Below are 22,241 nucleotides of genomic sequence, written 5' to 3'. Positions count from 1 at the left end.
ACTCCTCAGCTAACTTAAAAGGTGAACTGGACTTAGCCAGCAAGGGAGAGCAGTCTATTAGCAAAAACTTGGAGATGGCAAGCCACATGACTTGCAGTACTTGCTAAAGAGGAAAGTATCAGGCAGGTGAATGGTGAGAGAGAGCTGGAATGCCCTCTCAGACTGAAACCCAGACCTGGCAATGAGGGTCATTTGGAAACAGCAGAGTTAGAACATGATCATTTTCATTTTTCTCTCTCTTTCTTTCTATCTTTCCCTTCCCTCCCTCCCTCCCAAGTTAGTTGGATGAGTTTCCATGTACTAAGTTTTATAATAGCACTTCCACATTACAGACGTAGAGGTAGCTAGGAGGGCTAAAAGGAAGGTATGGAGATGGTGATCTACTAACTCTTTGAGGTGAATATGTGTAATTCTATAGTGACTTTTTAAATTATTATTCCCTTGTATTTAACAAAAACCAAAACTTAAAAAATTGTTCATTTATGTTGCAGTGCTAAAGGGTAAATAAAAGATTATTTGTTTTGGTATTTTTCTCCAAAACCAGAGGTTTAAACTTAACACTGTACATTCCTGGGGTACTGGTGTGATGGTGGCTGTAGAAATCAAAGTAAGAAACCCAGAGGACAAGGGGAGTCTATGCATAGGAATAACCAGAATCCACTTAGTCACTTATCCTTCTCTATCTAGAAATTAATTGGTTTATTTACTATTTATTGAACATTTACTATATGCCAGCCATTCTTCTAGGCACCAGGGACAAGTGAACAAGATGAACAGTATCTTAGTCCTTATGTATGTATTCTAGTGGGGGAAGAGAGAATCAGTAATCAATCAAATGAATAGTGAGATATAGTAACTTATGAGTGATAAGTAGGACATTGGGAATGATACTGATTGAAAATAGTAGTCAGCTTGGTGAATCCCGTGGCTAGGGGGTCAGGTAAGAAAGTTCATCTGAGAAGTGCCTTTTGAGCTAAGATCTGTATAATACAGAGTTAACCATTGGAAGGTCTGGGGCCAGAGTTCTAGGTAGAAAGAACAGAGTGATTTTGCTAAGTGAGATTAATAAAATACAGATACTACAAACCAGTCTTTGAGAGGTAGAAGTAGTTTTAGTTATTAGAATGCTTTTTTTTTTTTTTTTTTTTAGTGTGATGATACCTGTTATTCTGGGGATGAGTAGAATTTTCCTGTGTAGTTGGTCCTTGTGCCTGAATGAAGGTGAGAGGCATATGGTTTCACAGTAATCTAACTATTTTAGAGAGTAGCTTAAGAGATGTAGCCAGAACCAGTTCTTTATTTACCTATAATTGCCTGCATTTTCTTCAAGTACATGATAAAAGATTTACTGTGTTGCACTAAATAAATTTCTCCATGTAAGTTTTTCCCAAGTTTCCCTTTAGCAGTTCCTGTGGCAGTAAAGATTATCACCACAAACTTATCTTAAAGTTTTTATGTCCTCAGAGTGTTTGAAAGATGTTAAGAAGGCAATATGGCTTAAGATACTCCAGTCTGTCACTAAGTTTTTGGGATAAGGTCATATAGCTAATGTCTAGATTGATGGGTAGTTAACATAGTATATGTCACAACATAGTATAAATACCTCTTCTCTGTATCATTTTATGAAATCTTTTGATTATTTTTCCAATGAACTCTTTGTCTACATATAGAAAAGGAGCTATAACTTTCACTTCATTGAACATAATGTACATTGAGCATTCTTAAGTGCTTAGTATTTGTTAGTAATAATTCTCCCTTATTTGTCCTCAAATTATAGTGAAGTAAGTAATCTTGAACTTGGATTAATATAAAATTCCATTTATATTAATTGTTTAGTATATTAATTATATAAAGGATAATGATATTTGAAATAAGTATTTTACTAAGCTATAAAGTTATCTTTTCTGGAGATCTTTTAGGTTTTAATTTAATTTAATTGCTTTATAGGGCAAGTCGCAAACTACCAGGGCATATTAAATTTTGTTAGAACTAACAAGTCGTGCTTTGTTAAGGAACACATATGGAATCTTTTTTTTTTTTTTTATCATGCCCTAGAGGGTTGGTAGTGTCTTTATTTGGCAACTACAGGAAATTGCATTTTCACTTTCTAAATCTAACTCAATGGTCCTCTTTACACCAAATATTGCTATTCATTGTAGATAGGTTTAGACTGCAAAACTAATGATGGTAGTAAAAAAAAAAAAAATCACATGATATAACTTAAGAAATGGGAATTTCTCATGTCTACTGTGTATAAAATGCTTTATTATCATCAGTATACATTTAACATGTATTGATTGTTATGATATGCCAAGCTCTTTATATATATCGTATTTCTTTATGTATGTCAAAGAAGAAGTTTGGTCAGTAATCTCTTGGTTTACCAATGCTATTTCCAGATTATCTTTTCACTGTTGAGTAGAAACTTATGCTCTCCTGAGGAATAAAGCTCTCTTGAGGCTCATGGCACCACCACCTCTATCTTTCCTATTTAACATCTGCAGAACTCTTGGGCATTCCCATTTATTCATTGAACACTGTGATATCTCACCAATGGTTGTATTTCCAACTGAAGTCCTGCCTTTGTCCTAAGTGATTTTACTATGCAAATGACCCATCCGGAATCTGTTAAAAAACAATTCTCTTTCCATTGAACTGTATAGAAATACAGTTGATTTTTACATATTGATCTTGTACTTTGCTAAACTCATTTATTAGTTGTATTATTTTAGTGGATTCCTTAGGATTTTCTATATATAAGATTATGTTATCTTCAAATAGAGATACTTTTACTTCTCTCTTTCCAAGATGGATCCTTCTTATTTCTTTTTCTTGCCTAGTTGCCCTGGCTAGAACCTCCAATATATGTTGAACAGCCGTGGCAAGAGTGAACATCCTTGTCTTGTTCTTGATTTTAGGAGAAAAGCATTTAGTTTTGACCATTAGTTATGATGTTAACTGAATTTTTCATAGATTCCCTTTAGCAAGTTGAGGAAGTTCCTTCCTATTCCAAGTTTGTTTGGTATTTTTATCATGAAAGTGTGTTCAGTGACTTTTATGAGTCTATTGAAATGATCATGTGGTTTATGTTCTTTATTTTATTGATATAGTATATTACATTAATTGGTTTTCAGATGTTAAGCCAACCCTTGCATTCCTGAGATTAATCCCACTTAGTCATGATGTTGTTTCTTCTTCTCCTCCTCCTCCTTCTTCTTCTATTGCTGGATTTAGTGTGCTAGCATTTGTTGAGGAATTTTGTGTCTGTATTCCTAAAAGATATTGGTCTGTAGTTTTCTTGTGATGTCTTTATCTGGTTTTGGTATCAGGGTAATACTGGCCTTTCTACTCTGATCTTTATAGTTTCCTTTCTTCTACTCACTTTGAGTATAATTTGCTTTTTTTTTTTTCTATTTTCTATTTTCTTAAGATAGAAACGCAAGCCATTGATTTGGGACCTTTCTTCTTTTCTAATGTAGACACTTAGTCCTATAGATTTCCCTCTAAACTCTGCTTTAACCTCATCCCACAAATTTTGATGTGTTTTCATTTTCACTTAATTCAAACACGTTCTGATTCTCCTTTTTCTTTTTGATTCATGAGTTATTTAGAAGTATCTTGGTTTGTGTCAAAATATTTAGGGAATTTTCCAGATATTTAAAATTATTAATTTCTCATTTAATTCCATTATAATTATAGCACATACTTCGTGTGAGTTGAATCTTGTTTTTTTTTTTTTAAGATTTTATTTATTTATTATGAGAGAGAGGGAGAGAGGGAGCGAGTGAGAGAAAGAGCACGAACAGGGCAGGGAGGGGCAGATGGAAAGGGATAAGCAGACTCCCTGCTGAGCAGGGAGCCCGATGTGGGGCTCAATCTCAGGACCCTGGGATCATGACCTAAGACGAAGGTAGACGCTTAACCAACTGAGCCACCCAGGTGCCCCATCTTTTTGTATTTATTTAAACTTACTTTAACGTCAAGGACATGCTCTTCTGTGGTGAATGTTTTCATTTGAACCTTTGAGAAGAATGTGTTCTGGTGTTTTGGAATGTAATATGCTATAATTACCAGTGCACTCAGGTTGATTAATAATGTTTCAATCCTCCATGTCTTTATGTGTATTCTTTCTTCTTGTTAAGAGAGGCATGTTGAAATCTTCAGCTATGATTGTGGTTTTGACTCACCCATCTCCTACCTCCCCCTTTCCTTTAAAGACTTCAATTACACATGTATTAGGTCACTTGTGTTTGTTTTACAGCTCACCTATATTCTGTTCGTTTTTTCCAGTCTTTTTCTTTTTCAATCTCTTTGTTTAATTTTAGATTATTTCTATTGCTGTGTCTTCAAGTCATTAATCTTCTCTGCTAATATTAATTTCATCCATTGTATTTTTAATCTCTGATATTTTAGTTTTCACTGTTAGAAGTTTGACCTTTTTTTCATACCTTCTGTCTCTACCTAGCATGTTCAGTCTTTCTTCTAGCTTCATGAATATATGAAATACCATATAATAACTGTTTCAATGTCCTATCATCTATGTCATTTATGGGTTGGTTCACGATTGATTTTCCTTATCATTATAGATCATATTTGCCTGCTTCTTTATATACATTGTAACTTTTTGTCAGATGTCAGATGTTGTGAATTTTATCTTCTTTGGTGCTAGGTATTTTTTTTTTTTTTTTTTTATCCTTTTAGACACTTCTGGGCTTTGTTCTGGTATGCAGTTAGGTTACTTGGGAACAGTTTATTTTTAGTTGTGCTTGTAAGTAGAATGAGAGCAGCTTTTAAACAAGGCATCTCTTTTTCTATTTCTTTGATCCACTACTGAAGCAAAACCCTTCTGTGTACTCGTATTAGTTTCCTATGGCTGCCATAACAAAGTTCCATAAGCTAGATGGTTAAAACAACAGGAATTTATTGCCTCATGATTCTGGAGGCTGGAAGTCTGAAATCAAGATGTCAGCAGGGCCCTGCTCCCTCTGAAACCTGTAGAGAAATTCTTCCCTGCTTCATCATAGCTTTTGGTGATTTGTGCTGGCAATCTTTGGCATTCCTTAACTTTATAGATACATCACTGCAATCCTCTGTCTTCACAAGGTATTCTTTACATCCTCTTCCATCTATGTGTATCTATCTCTGTGTCCAGATTCCCCTTTTATAAGAACACCAGTCATATTATATTAGGACCCACCCTAATGACCTCATTTTAATTTGATGATCTCTGTAAATATCCAAACAAGACCACATTCTGAGATACTGGGGACTAAGACTTAAATATATTTAAGATTTAAATATATTTTCTTTGTGGGAGACATAATTCAACCTATAACAGTACTCTACCGAAATCTCATGAGTTACGAAGTTTTTCCACTGTGGTTGCTTAGGACAGGATTTACTGCCTGCCAGTGTAAGCTCCTGAAATTGTTCCCTCTAATCTTTTTGGGCAGTTCTTTCTCCAGCTTTCGTTCGTTTCCTCACCTGCACATGCTGATCAGTGCTCAGATAGAAACTCAGGGGGGTTTGGCAGTATCCAGCCTTTTTTCTGGACAGCTGTCTACTCTCTAATACTGTCCTTCAAGCTCTAGCTGCTTTGCTCTCCTTAGACTTCTAGCTTCCTCTCCTCAACTTAGCTAGACTTACTAGCTACCTGTATTTGCACCTCCTCACTGTGACCTAGAAAGGCTTTCAGGCAGTAAGCTGAGGCAGTTATGGGCACATTGCATTAGTTTTCCATCCCTTAGGGATATCCTTCGTTGCCTGATGTCCAGTGTGTTGAACATAGTTTTGTTTTGTTTCTAGATATTTTATCTGGTGTTGCCAGTTGTTTCAGGCAGGAAGTTAAATTTTGTCCGCATTACTCCATGTTGGCTGGAACAACTGGTCTGTTTTTCTAGCCTGTATCTGAGTTCCTGATTGCTACTAGAAAAAAATCACACAAGGGTATATCTTGATACTAGTATAAATTCATGGACTTCAGAATTAACTGGGCTTTCAGTGGTGTCTGCTAATAAATATGTTCTTATCTCTCCAGCCCCCCTTCTCTCATTCTCCAGAGTGTCTGTTTACTATTTTCTCACTCCTCAAATCTCACTTTTACCCGTATCACTCTTAGCTGATGACCCTGCCTCCTAACTTCATGGAGGAAATAGAAGCCATCAGAGAGGAACCTCATCTACGTGTGACCCAGCCTGCCAACATGCCTTCTTTGGCATACATCCTTGCCACTTTTCCACTCCCTTTTCTGTAAGAGTATAGAAATTATCTTCCTCACATTTTGGACTAATTTTAATTCCCTCATGTGTTCTCAGGAGTCTCTTCTTCTTTCCTTTTTGGGAATTTTGCTCAACTTATTCCTCTCTCTTGGACCTTGAAAACCATTTTAATATCTTCTTTATATTAGCATTTAAATGTTCAAGTCTCTTTCATCTTAAAAAAAAAAAAAAAACCCTACTTTGATCCTGCTTCTCCCCTTCCCACTCATCTATGGTTATCACCTTCTCTCAAAGACAGATTTTTGAAGCAGATTGCCTATCTTTCTTCTCTTTCTCTAATTCTTTAACATCCATTTACTTCCTAACCAAATGCAACCTGACTTCTGTGTCCTTTATTCCCCTGAAGCTGTGCTTACCAAGGTTGCTGACTTCTTTGTCTGGTGGACATTTTTTGATCCTTGTCTTAAATTATCTCATGTTTCTTATACCTAGTTACAAAAACTGCAACCTTAGAATCACAACAGGAATTTGTTAAAAATACAAGGACATGAGCCCTGACCCCTGGGGATTATGATTTAGTAGGGCTGGCATGGGGCTCTGGAATGTATTATTATTATTATTTTTAAGTTCTACAGGTTATTTCAGTGTGCAGCCAAGTTTGAGAAACACTGTGCTCCATAGTACTTAACATGGTTCTTATCTAACCTGCTTATTGTTGGCTATCAGTTGATACTGTAAACCTTTTCTTGAAACATTCTTTTCTTGACTTCCTTGGCAGTGTACTCGCCAGTCTCCCCTTAGCCTCTTCTTACCACCCATACTTCTTTAGTCCTCTTTGGAAAGTCCTCTTCCTGATGACCCCTTAAAAGCTGGTGTTCTTCAGGGCCTTCTCACATCATCTGCCTCCCTGATCATCTCAGCTATTCCCAAGCTCTGTTATCATCTTTAAGCATTTTTAAGTTGATCATTCTCAGGGTCTCCAGCCATCTCTTTCCTGAGCCTCAGATATTTATATCCAGCAACCTTGAATGTCCCATAGATACTTTATGCTGAATATATTCAAAATGAAACTTCTTTCTATCCCCTATTCCCCCCTTTTAAAAGTATAGCACTGCTATCCACCTAGATGCTCAAGCTCCAAACCTAGGAAACATCCTTACCCCTCCTTTTCCCTCGAAATCACAAATGCATTTTAGATTTAGTGATCCTGTTTTGGGAGTTTATTCTATAGACATACCTGCATACATACAAGTAATAGTATGCAAGGCTATTCATTGTAGCATGTTTTAGAATAACAAAAGATTAGAAACAACCCAAGTATTCCATCTGTAGTGACTGCCTAGATAAAATTCTGGAACATTCATACTTTGGAATACTGTGATGTACTCCACTTTAAAAAATCTTATGGCATAGCAGGAAGATGTGATTCTAGTTTATTCAAACAGATACTTTAATCCAGGCTTCTCTTTGGATACAACACCCAAAATCTACAAAGCAATGTAAGGAAGAATACTCAGTTTCTCATCAGTAAATAAACAAATGACAAAACAAGGTCTGCTCTCTTAACAACTTCCAAATATACAATACAGTATTTTTAATTATAGTCACCATGCTGTACATGGGCCATTGTATTCTTTAACTTTCAAAAGTCTAGAAAATCAAGATTCATGTAATTGGAATAATTTATAATTAATATTAGTGTGCCTTGTTTTCTCAACTTTTGTTTCACATGTATTTAAGGAGGGCCAGAATCAACAGAGTATATGTACCATGAATTGCTTACTTTATGAATAACAAACCTAATATGTATGATCATTGGAAATTATGTGTGTGCATTTTTAGCATGCTTTCAAAACAAGAAGTCAATTACTGAGGCAATTTATAAGATTACAAAATGCTAGTGTTTTGTTCTAATAGGTTTTTGTTGTTGTTTTTATTATTTTCAGAATATTAAAGTTTGGCTATAACAATACTTTAAAAAAATTCACAGTTTTTAAATTTTATTCTGAAGACCAACTGCTATCTCTCTGTCTTTGTTTTCTAAAGGCGTTCTTAAGGACTATCTAAGAGAACTTCCTTCTCCCCTGATAACAAAGCAGCTTTATGAGGCTGTATTAGACGCAATGGCAAAAAATCCTTTGAAAATGTCATCAAGAGGATGTGAGAATGACCCAAGTGACTCTAAGGACACTGTTGACCTGCTTGATTGTCTTCCTGATGTTGAGAAGGTAAACATATGTGGTATACCTTTTTCCCTAAAAGCCAGCTAATGAATATATACTTAGCTCCAGTGCTACAAATAATTTTACAGGTATTTCGTATTTGTGGCACTACGACTTTAAGCTCTGCCTTTACTAAAGTCTCCTTAAACAACATACATTTAAAAACTGCTTCTTAAACAGAATAAATCTAGATAACAGTTTTATCTTTTCTGTGTATAATTTTAGTTTAGGCACAGGTATCTCCCATATATTTTTTAAAAAGTATGATTACCTTATTATTAAAATAATACATGTTTATTATAGAAAAATTGGGAAGATATAGAAAAGAATGGAAAATTGCAATTATCAATATCCAACATATTAGTTTATTTCCTTTTAGTATTTAAAGAATATGGTGACTGTTTCATGTATGTGGCTTAGCCTCAAGACTTAAACAACCCTCACCACCACCATTTCTTTCCTTCTTGCCTCTTCCCATTTGCCGCCTCCTCACAGTCTAAATCTTGAGATCAGTATCTTCAGGCATGCCTGCAGAGCAGATAGTAGGATAGCTGGGTCTGCAGAACAGTCTTAGCCTAACTTTAGCTGTTGTTCCTTAGAACAAAAGGGAGAATAAGGGTGATATGGCTGAGCTTGTCCAGATGAGGCCGACTTTACCTGTATTTTTTATCATGTGAGGGTAGAAAGGGCATATATAGAAATTTTTAAAAAAATATTTTATTTGAGAGAAAGAGAGAGAGAGGGAGTGAGCACAAGGGGGGGGAGGGGCAGAGGGAGAGAGAGAAGCAGACTCCCTGCTTAGCAGGGAGCCAAACTTGGGGCTTGAACCTGGGACCCTGGGATCATGACCTCAGCCAAAGGCAGACGCTTAACGACTGAGCCACCCAGGCGCCCAAACATATAGAAATGTTAAGCCCCAAAACTTCATTCACCAGTTTACTGTAGTCTTTTGAACATCCTGTGCTCACTCCAATTAGATTAGCAATTACTACTCCTTTGGGTGGGAAGAGGGGAACAGCTACAAAGAGGTAGGCAGCAGCAGAAGGGTGGGGTGAAGGGATAGAGATATTCCTTCTTTGATAAAAGGTAAAATTTTGTCATTTTACTTATAAGTGAAGAAATGAGTATCCAGGTATTTAAACACTTATCCAAATTATATAGCTTTTTATGAGTGTTGTAGTCTGTTATCTGAACTTAGGCCTTTCAGGCCCTAAAGCTCATACGATTGGCGTCCTTTTTAAAAGGCTTCATAATATCCCATTGAGTGAACTTGACATAATTTGTCACTATTCTCTTTTGTATAATATTTAGGTTTTGAACCTATTTGTATATATTTGTATGCAGAGATTTCTTTTCAGTTAGAATTACGTATTTAGAATAGAATCTCAGAGTGGAATTGTTGATTTAAATGATGTGAACATTTAAAGGTTCTTAATACATCTTCATGTTACTTTTCTTTTTTTTTTTTTTTAAAGATTTCATTTATTTATTTGACAGAGAGAGAGACAGCGAGAGAGGGAACACAAGCAGGGGGAGTGGGAGAGGGAGAAGCAGGCTCCCCGCAGAGCAGGGAGCCCGATGCGGGACTTGATCCCAGGACCCTGGGATCATGATCAGAGCCGAAGGCAGTCGCTTAACCAACTGAGCCACCCAGGCGCCCCTGTCTTCATGTTACTTTTCAAGAGGGGCACAACAATTACATTTTTTAGCTCGTCTTTGTAGACAAAAAAATATTTTTTTATTTTAAGTTGTATTTCTTGGCTCGCAATTGAGATTAAACCTACGATATTTAATCGGAGGTGGTTGTGTGTGTGTGTGTGTGTGTGTGTGTGTGTTTTCATAGCACAATATGCTGAAACTAGCCTTAAGATGTCAATGAATGTAGGGTCCTACTTATGTTAGGAAATGCATAGTGAATGGAGAAAAGGGACAGATACTTATTACTTACATTGTTTTTATGATTCATATATTTGATTTTTTAATTTCAAAATATCAATTATAGTCTCTGGCTTTCCTTCTCTCTTCATTCCTTTCTTTCACAGCCAAACATTGAAGGAATGTTTATTTCGGCTGTCCTTCTTCACCACACTTGACTACTCAACACATGGTAATCTGGCTTCCCACCCTGCCTCTCTGGACTTGTTTTTGCCAAGGTTTCTAATGACCTTCTGATCACTGAATCCAGTTGTCACTTTTGGCTCTAGAAATATGTCATTTTGATTTTTTTTTTAATTTTTAGAATTGTAGTTTTATTTATCATTCATTTCTTTAATTATGAAGAAATTATATACTCATTTTATTTGTTAAATGATCATATACCAGTACTTCAGAAACATTTTTTTCCATAATTGCTTGAACCTAAATAACCTTCCACTTCTTGAGCAAACTCCCCTTATTAGTTCCTTCCAGTATTAAAAAGTATTTTTTCAACAAATTTTTCTGTTATTTCTAGCCATACTATTCATCGTTTGTCTACTTGAAGTATTTATTAGTTAAGTGCATTGGCCTTTTTCCTAATCTGAATCATGATAGACCGGGTCATGTTTGAAATCGTTAGCTTCCTAGATTTAAGGATGGTAGTCCCCTACTTATGATTACAGGATTTATCTGTGCTTATGAACACTCTTACCTACCATCACAGCCTTTGCGGTTGTCATTTTAGAGGAGGAAAGAGAGGAAAATGTTGATGTATATTTTCACAAGGACTCCAGTTGAAATTTGGAATGCATTCATGAGCCTTTTATAAAGAGTATATATTTTAACCATTTAATGGATCAAATTATGTCATTGGAACCTAAGTGTCCTATGTAATATTTTTATAAGAAAATATGTTTCAAAGTTCCAAATATCCAACTTGGAAGCAAATCTTTGAAACTACTTTTTAAAAAGTGACAGGATGCCTATCTATGTTTTCTGCTATAAATTGTGTCCTTGAATTTGCCCCTGTGTATAACTCTATTAAGTGAAATGTAATGTAATTTAATTTAGGCAACCCTAAAGATGTTGCTGGATCATTTGAAATTGGTGGCTTCTTATCATGAAGTGAATAAGATGACTTGCCAGAATTTGGCCGTGTGCTTTGGACCAGTATTATTAAGTCAGAGGCAAGAGACTTCCACCCATAACAACAGAGTCTTTACTGATTCAGAGGAACTTGCAAGTGCTTTGGATTTTAAAAAACATATTGAAGTTCTTCATTACTTACTTCAACTCTGGCCAGGTAAATGATTCTATGGAAGTATTTTTCTCTTTCAATGATAGGGTGTTTGAATTAGCTAATCATTAAATATGCCCATATATGATTCAAGAAAATCTTTTCTAGATTTTGCTTTTTCAAATAGTTATGAATTGATACCTTTAAATTTCTCCATTTAAATTTTTTGCTTTTGCTGATAATATTGTAGACATGTAGATCAATGTACACATTTTGGTCAGATCTGGATTTGTATCCTGGTTGTGTTACTTATTAGCAGTCTGATCTTGGGCAAGTTCTTTAACATCTTAGAGCCTCAATATCATCTTTTGTCATATGGATTTAATAATATGTTTATAGAATTTATAGGAGAATTAAATAAAAAGTTATGTTTGTAAGGTGCTCAGCACAGCTCTTGTCACATAATAGGTAATCTGTAAATATTAATTTCTTTACCCTTCTCATTTTTAGTTCAACTGGTATGAAGCAGAATTCATTTTTTGCCTTCATTCAAATCTTCTTCCTGACATCTTTACTGTATTCATGGTTGTTCTTCAGATTATCCAGACTTAACTTGACAATCATCTTTGATCTTTCCATCTTACTTATCCATCCCTTGTTCCAGTCAATAACAAAAAGCTGACAGTTATTTTCCTAATATCTCTCTTATATAGTTTCAGAGCTAAAAGGAATATGTATTTAACTAGATGTTCTATATAGGATGCTGTATTTAAGTTTCAAAATTTTCTTATTCTGTAGTAACTCCCACTCCCCTTCCCTACCCTGCATAATACCAAACATGAAAGTACTTAGGAGCTTTGTGTAGCACACAGTGGTAAAAGTGCTTGGGCCCTGGAGTCAGTCTTGGATTCAGATCCAGATTGTGGCCCAGGCACATATTTAATTCCCCTAAGCCTCAGTATGCTTCTCTATAAATAGTGCCTACCTCAGAGTTGTGAAGATTCTGTAGACAAAGCATCTAAGGCATTGAGCAAAGTGTTTTGCATAAAGTTAGCTCTTTGTTACTCTTTTAAGGATACATATGAGGATAGACCAAAGTACAAAGAAATGCTTCATTTAGTCTTTTAAAATACATCTAATTAATTATAGAAAGTGAATAAAATTTTCAACTTTTAAATTTATAAAGTTAAAAATTTTTGCTTTCTTTCAAACACAGGCTTAAAAACCATTTCTAATTTATATTTTAATTGAATTGGTGTATATTATTAATTATTTAAAAATCCTGAATCAAGATGCTCTAATAATTGGTTTGATTTCTGCATTTGGTACCCAACATAAGGGAGCTCTCAGGTTAAAGTTTTAAATGTGTGTTTCCTATAGTTTTTTCTACAACTGCTTTAATTCTGATAAGCATCAGGAATTGGGAAAGGAACCATCTTAATCATTCTAATCACAAATGAAAACTTGCTTACCTGGAGTTTACTATCAGTACTTGATTTCTTTATTATTAATTCTGTATCAGAGGTTAATGTTATTTAAAAATAACTGCCCCGGAGGACCTGAATAGACATTTTTCCAAAGAAGACATCCAGATGGCCAACAGACACATGAAAAGATGCTGATCAACATCACTGATCATCAGGGAAATACAATCAAAATCACAGTGATAGATCACTTCATACCTGTCAGAATGACTAATATCAAAAAGATAAGAAATAACAAGCGTTGGCGAAGATGTGGGAAAAAGAGAACTCTTGTGCAGTGTTGGTGGGAATGTAAATGGTGTAGCCACTATGGAAAACAGTATGGAGGATCCTCAAAAAATTAGAAATAGCGTACAATCCAGTAATTCTACTGTGGGGTATTTACCCAAAGAAAATGAACACACGAATTTGAAAAGATATGTACCCCTGTGTTTATTGCAGCTTTACAGTAGCCAAGATGTAGAAGCAGCCTAAGTGCCCATCAGTAGATGAAAGGATAAAGAAGATGTGAAACACACACACACACACACACACACACACACTATGGAATATTAACTCAGCTATTTAAAAAAAGGAGATCTTGCCATTCACAACAACATGGATGGACCAAGAGGGTATTATGTTAAGTGAAATAAGTCAAAGACAAATACCATATAATTTTACTTACATATGGAATCTAAAAAACCAAACGAACCAAACAAAAGCTGGAAATACACTCATAAGTACAAGAGAACAAACTGGTGGTTGCCAGAGAGGAGGTGGGTGGAGGGAGGAGTGAAATAGGTTGAGAGGACTAAGAGATACAGACTTCCAATTATCAAATCAAATCAAGTCGAGCAGATGAAAAGGACAGCATAGGGAATATAGTGAACGTTATTGTAATAATGTCAGTGACAGATGGTACCTACGCCTATTGTGGTGAGCATTGTGTAATGTGGAGAGTTGTTGATTCACTATGTTTACACCTGAAAGTGATACAACCATATGTCAGCTGTACTTCAATAAAAAAAAAAACCAAAAACCTGCCCCCTTTTCTAATAACCTGTATTTTTCTTTAGGTATAGTACCTCAGATAAAGGGCAGAAAGATAGGGAGAATAAATACCAGTTAATTTGGCCCTCTAAATCATTTGCTTTTGGATTCAGGGAAAGGCAGACATCAAGCAGAAGCAGTGCAGTTACCATGACTGAGAAAATTGGTAGTGATACAGAGAATGGGCCACAGCATATGAACTTGGTGAATGCCCATCTCTGTGCATCAGGTAGAAGGGTTTGACCCTCCTTGCTATATGCATATCTTACTTATTTTTCTTTTTGTGGAATTTCCCCTACTCCGGAGGTAAAAAGATGGTTCCACCCTTCCCGCTACCGCCTTTGTTTTTTACTTTAATTTTTGTATTATTATTTTTTTGTTTTTTTTTAATTTGGGGCAATGATAAAATTTGCTTTAAGCTTTCCATTTGAAAAATCGTATCTGCAAAGTGATCAGTTAGAGTCCTAGCATATTGGAACTGGAAGGTAAAAATCATCCTGCCAGTGGCATTTCAGATTGTCCTCTGCCAAGCCCTAAGGTTCTTTGGAAGCAGCTTTGGAGCCAGACTGGCAACAGGTGAGGGAACAAAATGTCAACACACTTCCCTTTGATCAAAATAGTCTTCATCTTTTTTATGTATTGGATTTTTACAAAATTGTTGCTTTTTAAAAATGGTTTTGCTGTTTTAAGAAGAATATTGAAATTTACTTTCTCTTTACAGATGGGGAAATAGCTTTAGAGAGAGTGTAACTCCTAGACCAGCTGTTTGCTGTATCACATTTTCTATGATGAGTAAATTTGGGGCAGATTTCTTGGGGAAAAGCTATAATTTTTTTCTTATTTCTTTTTGTTTCATTTTTCTCACTAGACTAAACCTTATGAGGTCAGGGATTATATTTTGCTTACCCTTATGCACCCAAGTTCTAAGACAGTGCTTGGCATTAACTAGGCACTTGATATATTCTGTTAAATAAGGCAATTATACTATATATAAAAGGCTAATAAAGTGGTGATTAAAATATAAATCCATCAGTAGAACAAGATAAGAAAATTAAGTTTCTTAGTACTTATCATTACATTTTGAAACATTTTCAGTAAACAGATTGCATTTTAAATTTTATTCTGTTGCAGTTGGCCAGTCATAGTGCTGGGAAAACCAGAACTTTCCTTTTGGGGTTAAAATTAGCCATTTTCTCTGCATTTTTTATAGGAAACAACTCCACCATCAGTAGTTTAAAAAGTCAGTGAAGTTGATTTTTCACGAATTGAATTTTTAGTCTAAAAGATACAAAATATTATAATTGCTTTCTTAAATATTTTCCAAGAAAATATACAAAAATCATGTTTGAATAGGGATTTAGTTAAACAACTTTAAGTAATTGGCAACAAAATAAATCTGGGTTTTGCAGGTGAATGTCAGGGCACAACAAGATAAGCTCAACCCACAGTCAGAAATGTTTTACTTTGGGGTGCCTGGCTGGCTTAGTTGGTAAAACATGCAACTCTTGGGGTTATGAGTTTAAGTCCCATGTTGCCAAGCATAGAGCTTACTTAAAAAAAGTTTTACTTTGGACCACAAACCAGATGACTTCAAGGTTAGCAAAGTCCTGTAATGAAAACAACAGTCATGACACTTAAGCACTAAGAACAGGAATAGCACAGAAAATGAGGGAGAAAGGCAAGGAGACTTATTGGGTATTAGCAGGTAGAGGAGAAAAAGGAGTTTGAATAATTAAACAGTGGAAAAAATTCAGATATTCATTCTGTAATTGCATCAATTAAATAATAAAACAGTGGAAAAAATTCAGATATTCATTCTGTAATTGCATCAATTAATGGCATGGGGCATTCTATATTAATACTGCTGTTAAAGACCAATTTAAATATCAGACCTTTATTTTCCAGAAAATTTTTGATCAAGAGATTTTAGCTATTCATAATTATATATACTGGTCATCATAAAAATATGGACAAATGGAAATGTTAAAAACATACCTATATATAGTTATCAAGTATTTTAATAAAATCTAAGTAAAAAAAATTATGTGATCTGGAAAATATTGTTAAGATCACTAAGTCTGGAAAACTAGAACTATATACATGTTTGTATTACTTTTCAATTATCTTATTTTCTATAGTAGGAAACAAGCATTCATTATATGCTGGAGTGTGAAAAGTGGGTGTGTTACTACTGATAATATATTCACACTGATAATACGTATCATAGTGAAAGAAAGCGTAAATGGAGAGGCATTTATTAATGGAGACTGAACAAGCAGAAAGAGAAAGGTATTATGGACAGTTTTTAAAAGCTATGCCCCAACGTTTAAGTCCATTTTATATACAGAAGGAACCTTAGACAAATGTTTTGTCCAATATTCACAAAAAAGGTAAGCAGTAAAGCCTTGGTTTGTCATGATGTGTATATCATAGTAATCTGTATGGCCAGCACAATGTATACTCTTAGAAGAAATTAATCTTAATATGAAGAATGTTATTTGAGATTGTTAGATACCTAACCAGAATGGGAAAATAAAATATCTGTACTGTTTTCAGGCAATAAATGAAGACTATTAGTAGCTAATGCTGTGTAATCAAACTCAGGTAACAAGTGGTCAAGTCTAGTATTTGTGCATTTTATCAAAGTGAAATTTGGGCTGCTTAGTAAAAAAAATTATGACACTGCTGCTAATAGAACTGCAAAAAAAGCACAAAGGTTAGAGTGAGCACTTTAGATGCCTTTGCCTCATTTAGACGTTTGCAGAAGAAGGAACTTTTTGTTTTGTTTTGTTTGTACACCAACATGCCTTGCCTGCTTTTTTACTGTAGCTTTTAATTTAGAAGAAGCTACCAGCTTAGCTACTCTTTGAATTATAGCTAGATAATAATTAACTTGCACTGAAAGTTAATCAACATCAGAAATTTGTTTGGGGATGTTATGATATGGCATGAATTAGCACCATTGAACATTCTACTAGCTTCTGTCCCTAATCTTGATTATTTCTGGTGATAGAAAAAAGTAATTATGGAATGCTTTATTTTTTAATAGTGTGCATGTTTTGTTTTAATGCATGTTTGTAGTTGATTATTAAACGGCTTATCTTTGCTCTGGTTTTTTAAGGCCAGTTGGATGGCCGTGACTAAGCAAATTTATTGTTTGTTTCTAGTGCAACGTTTAACTGTCAAAGAATCAACAGACAACTTGTTTCCAGAGCAGAAGTCTTCTCTAAATTATTTGAGGAGGAAGAAAGAACGACCCTGCATGTTAAATTTGAGTGGTACTGATTCATCAAGAATACTTAGACCAAGGCAAACCAGATTAGACAGTCCAGTTAGCAATCGTTATGCAGGAGACTGGAGCAGCTGTGGAGAAAACTACTTTTTAAAGACAAAAGAAAATTTTAATGATGTAGATTATGATGATGTCCCCTCAGAAGATAGAGACAATGGAGAAAATTGTAGCAAAATGTATGGACCAGATATAATGATTGAACAGCCAGTACCCATGTCCAAAGAGTACACATTTCAGACATACTTGACAATGCAAACAATTGAGTCTACAGTGGATCGAAAAGTCAATCTTAAAGACCTACAAGAAAGCATTGATACTTTGATTGGAAATCTGGAGCGTGAACTCAACAAAAACAAGCTTAATATGAGTGTTTGAGATTGAGAGTTTTAATTTGCTTTTTTGTAATGTTTTAAATTTCAAATCAGTCTTTCGCTTTCTTATACCGCTCACAGTGATGGTTTTATTTTTTTACTCTTAAAAATTCCATTAATTTCTAGTAAGTTCATGTGATTTAATTAAAAACACTATTCATTAAGTTTTTACGTATCTTCATTAGAAAATTTTTCTTGGGGCACAGATAACTTCGACTTGTGGATCTTTTAACAAATACGGCCCATTCTATGGAGATAACTTCTAAATGCACTTATAAGGTTCAGATAAGTTATTAGCCCCTCATGGTTTTTGTACATTACAGGAACTGCTCTTTTGGAGCTGGAACAGATGTTTCTTACAGAAGAACGTGGCAGCTGCTCTGTCTGGTTTGCAGTGAGTCCACATACTCTGCAACATCATTTGATCATATTTCATTTGCAATGCAAATGCTGCTATAAAAACCTTTTTATAAATAAAAGTAAAATTATACAGATATTAATGTATTCTGTATTAACATTCAGTAATTATTTAAGCTTATAAAAATTAAATATTTTTATAATCCTGAAAATGTGTCTATTTATAAGTGCATATATGGATAGATATTAGAATGGGGGAGGCATTGGCTGCAGAATCACATGTATCTTTAAAGCATATATGTCGTGAGGCCAAAATTATTAGCTTAAAATGTCTTTTTCAGGGAAAGAACATTTAAGTTAAAGAAGTTCTGTAGAAACACTTGAACCAAAACACTAGAAGCGTCTGAATAGAAATAATAGACTTTCTTTTTTTTGATTCATAGAAAGTCACAATATCCCTAGTGAGAAGTCATCTTTTAAATTGAAATCCTCTAATTTCTTAAGGGATTAAGAGCCCAGATTTCTGTACTAGTGATTTACATTAAAAAAAAACTTCACCTGTTCTATGCATTTTTATGTTCTGCTTTTTAAAACAAAGTAATTATACTTTAAACGTATTTATTTGTAGTAGTACATTGATAACATTGACTTTATAATTACCTTCATTTGTTTCTAAAGAAATCTTGCCAACACACTCCATGTTACTGATTTTGAAAAATTAACTCATTTTGGCTAAGTATATCTACAAGATAGTCACTATAGCAATCACAGCAGTGTTTGAAAAATGTAAATTTAGAAGACTTTTTTATTAAATTGGAATGTATTTTTTTAAATTTTTATACCCACAGAACATGTAATTTTAAAATTATAAAATTTGAATCAACAACTTAAAGATGTAGCAAACCATTAGAAAACGGACTTCTTGATGTTTTTCTAAATATTGAAGTATTTAACTATTTCTACGTAATATACATTGATAAACAGAACACCTTGTTATTTAATTTGAAAACTCAATTGTTAAAAAGCCAGATAAATAACTATTTTTATATGAAAATTTAATTTTTTGAAGCTTTGTATAACAATTCCGAAGAATACCAAAAGAATATGTGACAGAGATATATATTGAGTAAACAGTCAAAAGAAATGTGCTTTAAATGTTTTTGTTTGGGGCGCCTGGGTGGCTCAGTCATTAAGCATCTGCCTTCGGCTCAGGTCATGATCCCAGGGTCCTGGGATCGAGCCCCACATCAGGCTCCCTGCTCTGCGGGAAGCCTGCTTCTCCCTCTCCCACTCCCCCTGCTTGTGTTGCCTCTCTCGCTGTGTCTCTGTCAAAATAAATAAATAAAATCTTCTCAAAAAATGTTTTTGTTTGCTATATCATGTATATTGTATGAATTGAAGTTGTTTCAGAAATGTAGAAGTTTTATTAAAGTATTATAACCTTGGTGTCATGCTATTATAATGATTTTAAGGATTACTTAATGTCATTCTTTGTCTTCTCAAACAAAAGTGTTAGAGTATTGGACAATCGAATGTTATCCATAAATAGATGTAACGATATTTTTTGGTCCAGAATTGAATTATCCAGAATCTGAAATACTTTAAAGGCCAGAGGTATTTTGTTATATAATTTTGGATGGAAATAGTTTAATCTCTGCCATCTTAAATAGAAAATACTAAACATCTATGTTGTCTGAATCACTGAGTCCTAACTACAAATCTCTTTTATTGACTCTTCTGTATTTAGTAGTGCTCAGTAAGTTTATGCCTTTACTTTAAATGATCTTTAACTTCAAACCTTTTTTGAGTTTTTATACCTGCTTTTTCTGCACTAGTAGACTGTCGGCTATCATTCTCTTCTAAGTCTACCAGCCCCAATGTTTCTTAGGATTAAAAACAATTTTAATTTTAGTGCATGTACCTGAATAAAGTTTCAAGCAATTCAGATGGATAGAGAATAAAAAGTGTGCCATTCACACCGCTTCTCAGAGGTAACAGCTGCTTTTTATTCTTCGGGTAAGTACTACCTACCTCCATCACTGGGTCTAGGTTTACTGCTGCTATTTCTTGATTTGTCATTTAAGTATGAATGATAAAGAATGTCCATTCCTCCTCCCCATTTAATATTTTTAGTTCTTCTTTCAGTGTCTTTTATAACTTTTAGTAATCTTTGTTTCTTGATCCATCTGTTTTAAACAGTGTCTCTTGGCTCGCTACCATTGTGGAGATGACCAACGCTATACTTCCCTTCAGCCCATTACTGCCCTTTACCTCTTAATTTCTCTAAGTTACACAATTAGTTGATATAATCAACATTAATAGGTTATATTATTTGGGGGAACTATATTTGACTTGTCTTTTCCTTTATATGTTTTTTCTAAAAACTACAAACCAGTAACTAGCCATTATGCGCTGGATTATGCAAAAGTGTTTAAAGGTTAGCCAGGTGGTTTTATCTCCTACATATCCAATCTTATGTCCTGAAGTCTATGCTGATTTAAGCAGAATATTCCAAGCTAAAGGTCAAAAGGATTATTTTATCGTATAGCTATCAACTTCTCCAAATCATGCTGTGTGTTATTTGCTTCATAATTGGGTCATGGCTTTTGCAGATTTTCATTTTCTTTTATCTTGCTATTGAATTACCAAATTTGTTCAGAGTGCTTTTAGCTCTCATCCTGGGATTCATGAGGTACATTCTTGCCTTTATTTTTTTTTGACAGGAGAAAAATATCTTCTTCAGTATAAGCCTGAGATCATCCTAAGCTTTTAACTAACTTAATCAAACGTGGACAATGTGGTTTTTTAGCTGTCATCCTGGGATATATTTCCCTTGCACTCCTATATTCTGTTTTGTTTTATATCTCACCTTTCTAAAATGTAGGGGTGTTTTTTGTTGTTTGCTGAAGTATTAAGTAGTTCCCTCCACCACATACACCTCTTTCCATCCCTTGTACCCCCCCCGACATGCCCCCCACAAGAAGGGTGCTAGAGAGAGGTTTGAGTCCTTGCATTTCTGACAAGGCCTTTATTTTTTCCCTGTACTTCATTTTGATTGGACCTGCAGTTCTAGATTCAAACTCATTTCCCTTTAGAACTGTGATGGCATTTCTCTATTATCTTCCTGCATCCAGTTTTGCAGTAATCCAGGCAAGAAAGATGGTGGTTTGGACCAGGGAAGAAGCAATAGAGGTGGTGAGAACTGGTTGTATTCTGGATATGTTTTGGAAGTAGGAGCCAAAAGAATCTACCAGTGGACTGTGAGAGGAAGGGGTAAGGCCTGAGCAACTAAAGGATGGAGTTACCATCAGATGAGATTGAGGTGACTCCATTATATTTTTTAAATGAGCTCCTTGTAGTGGAAGTTGCTATTATCAATGTAGTATTTATCAAAATACTTGTAATGTCCTGTTAACTCTAAGTATTAATGCTTCTGTACCTGGTAATGATGCCAGTAGTCACTGCAAGAATAAGAAAGCAGGAAGACTAAATATCAAAGCCAAGTTCACATCCTAACTCTCTGGAAAACTTCAGATTGTGTGGCTTTGAAACAGGTTGGGGTAGTGGTACGGTTTCTGAAAAGAATGTTTCCAGACATAAGGACTTTAAGGCTTAGGATTTTATAATTTAAAGACACCAACTTTTAGGTACTTGGAAAGTGATCAAATTGTATTATGTTTAATAAGTTTCTTTTTGAATCTTACAGACTTGAGGACTTTGGTATGAAGAAGAATGCTCTTTTGCTCTTTTCCCAGCCCAAGGCTCATTTTTAATTCAGTAAGTCTCATGTTTGATAAACATTGAAGTGCCAGAAATCAGAGTTCTTGGTTGCTTTCTGACTCAGCCAAAAACTGGCTAATTAAGGCAGAAATGGAATTCATTAAAAAATAATAATGATAATGTTTCAGATAAAAGAGTCACCCAAGCACCCCTGTTCAGTTAATTATTAATAAATGAATGAATGCAAAGGTATTCTCAGAGAATGGTTATCTTTTTGTCAGGAAAAGACTAAGGACCAAGAGAAGCAATGTCTATGTAATTATTCCAATATTCACTCCTGGGGCACCTGGGTGGCTCAGTCGGTTAAGCGTCTGCCTTTGGCTCAGGTCAT

At 34.7% G+C, this 22,241-nt stretch overlaps 1 protein-coding gene across 1 annotated transcript in view; it reads left to right on the top strand.

Moving 5' to 3' along the window:
• Positions 1-17,777, top strand: part of SYDE2 (synapse defective Rho GTPase homolog 2) — a 45,501-nt gene extending 27,724 nt beyond the window's left edge. Inside the window, exons 5-7 of the mRNA XM_021690179.1 lie at positions 8,265-8,446; positions 11,429-11,660; positions 17,278-17,777. Of these exons, the coding sequence (XP_021545854.1) occupies positions 8,265-8,446; positions 11,429-11,660; positions 17,278-17,777 (914 nt within the window). The remainder of the gene's footprint in view (positions 1-8,264; positions 8,447-11,428; positions 11,661-17,277) is intronic.
• Positions 17,778-22,241: the final 4,464 nt, after the last annotated feature.

Source organism: Neomonachus schauinslandi, chromosome 4, assembly GCF_002201575.2.
Source record: "Neomonachus schauinslandi chromosome 4, ASM220157v2, whole genome shotgun sequence".
Classification (NCBI taxonomy): Eukaryota; Metazoa; Chordata; class Mammalia; order Carnivora; family Phocidae; genus Neomonachus; species Neomonachus schauinslandi.
The sequence above is the reverse complement of the archived record's forward strand: the minus strand, read 5'-3'. Positions and strand labels throughout refer to the sequence as shown.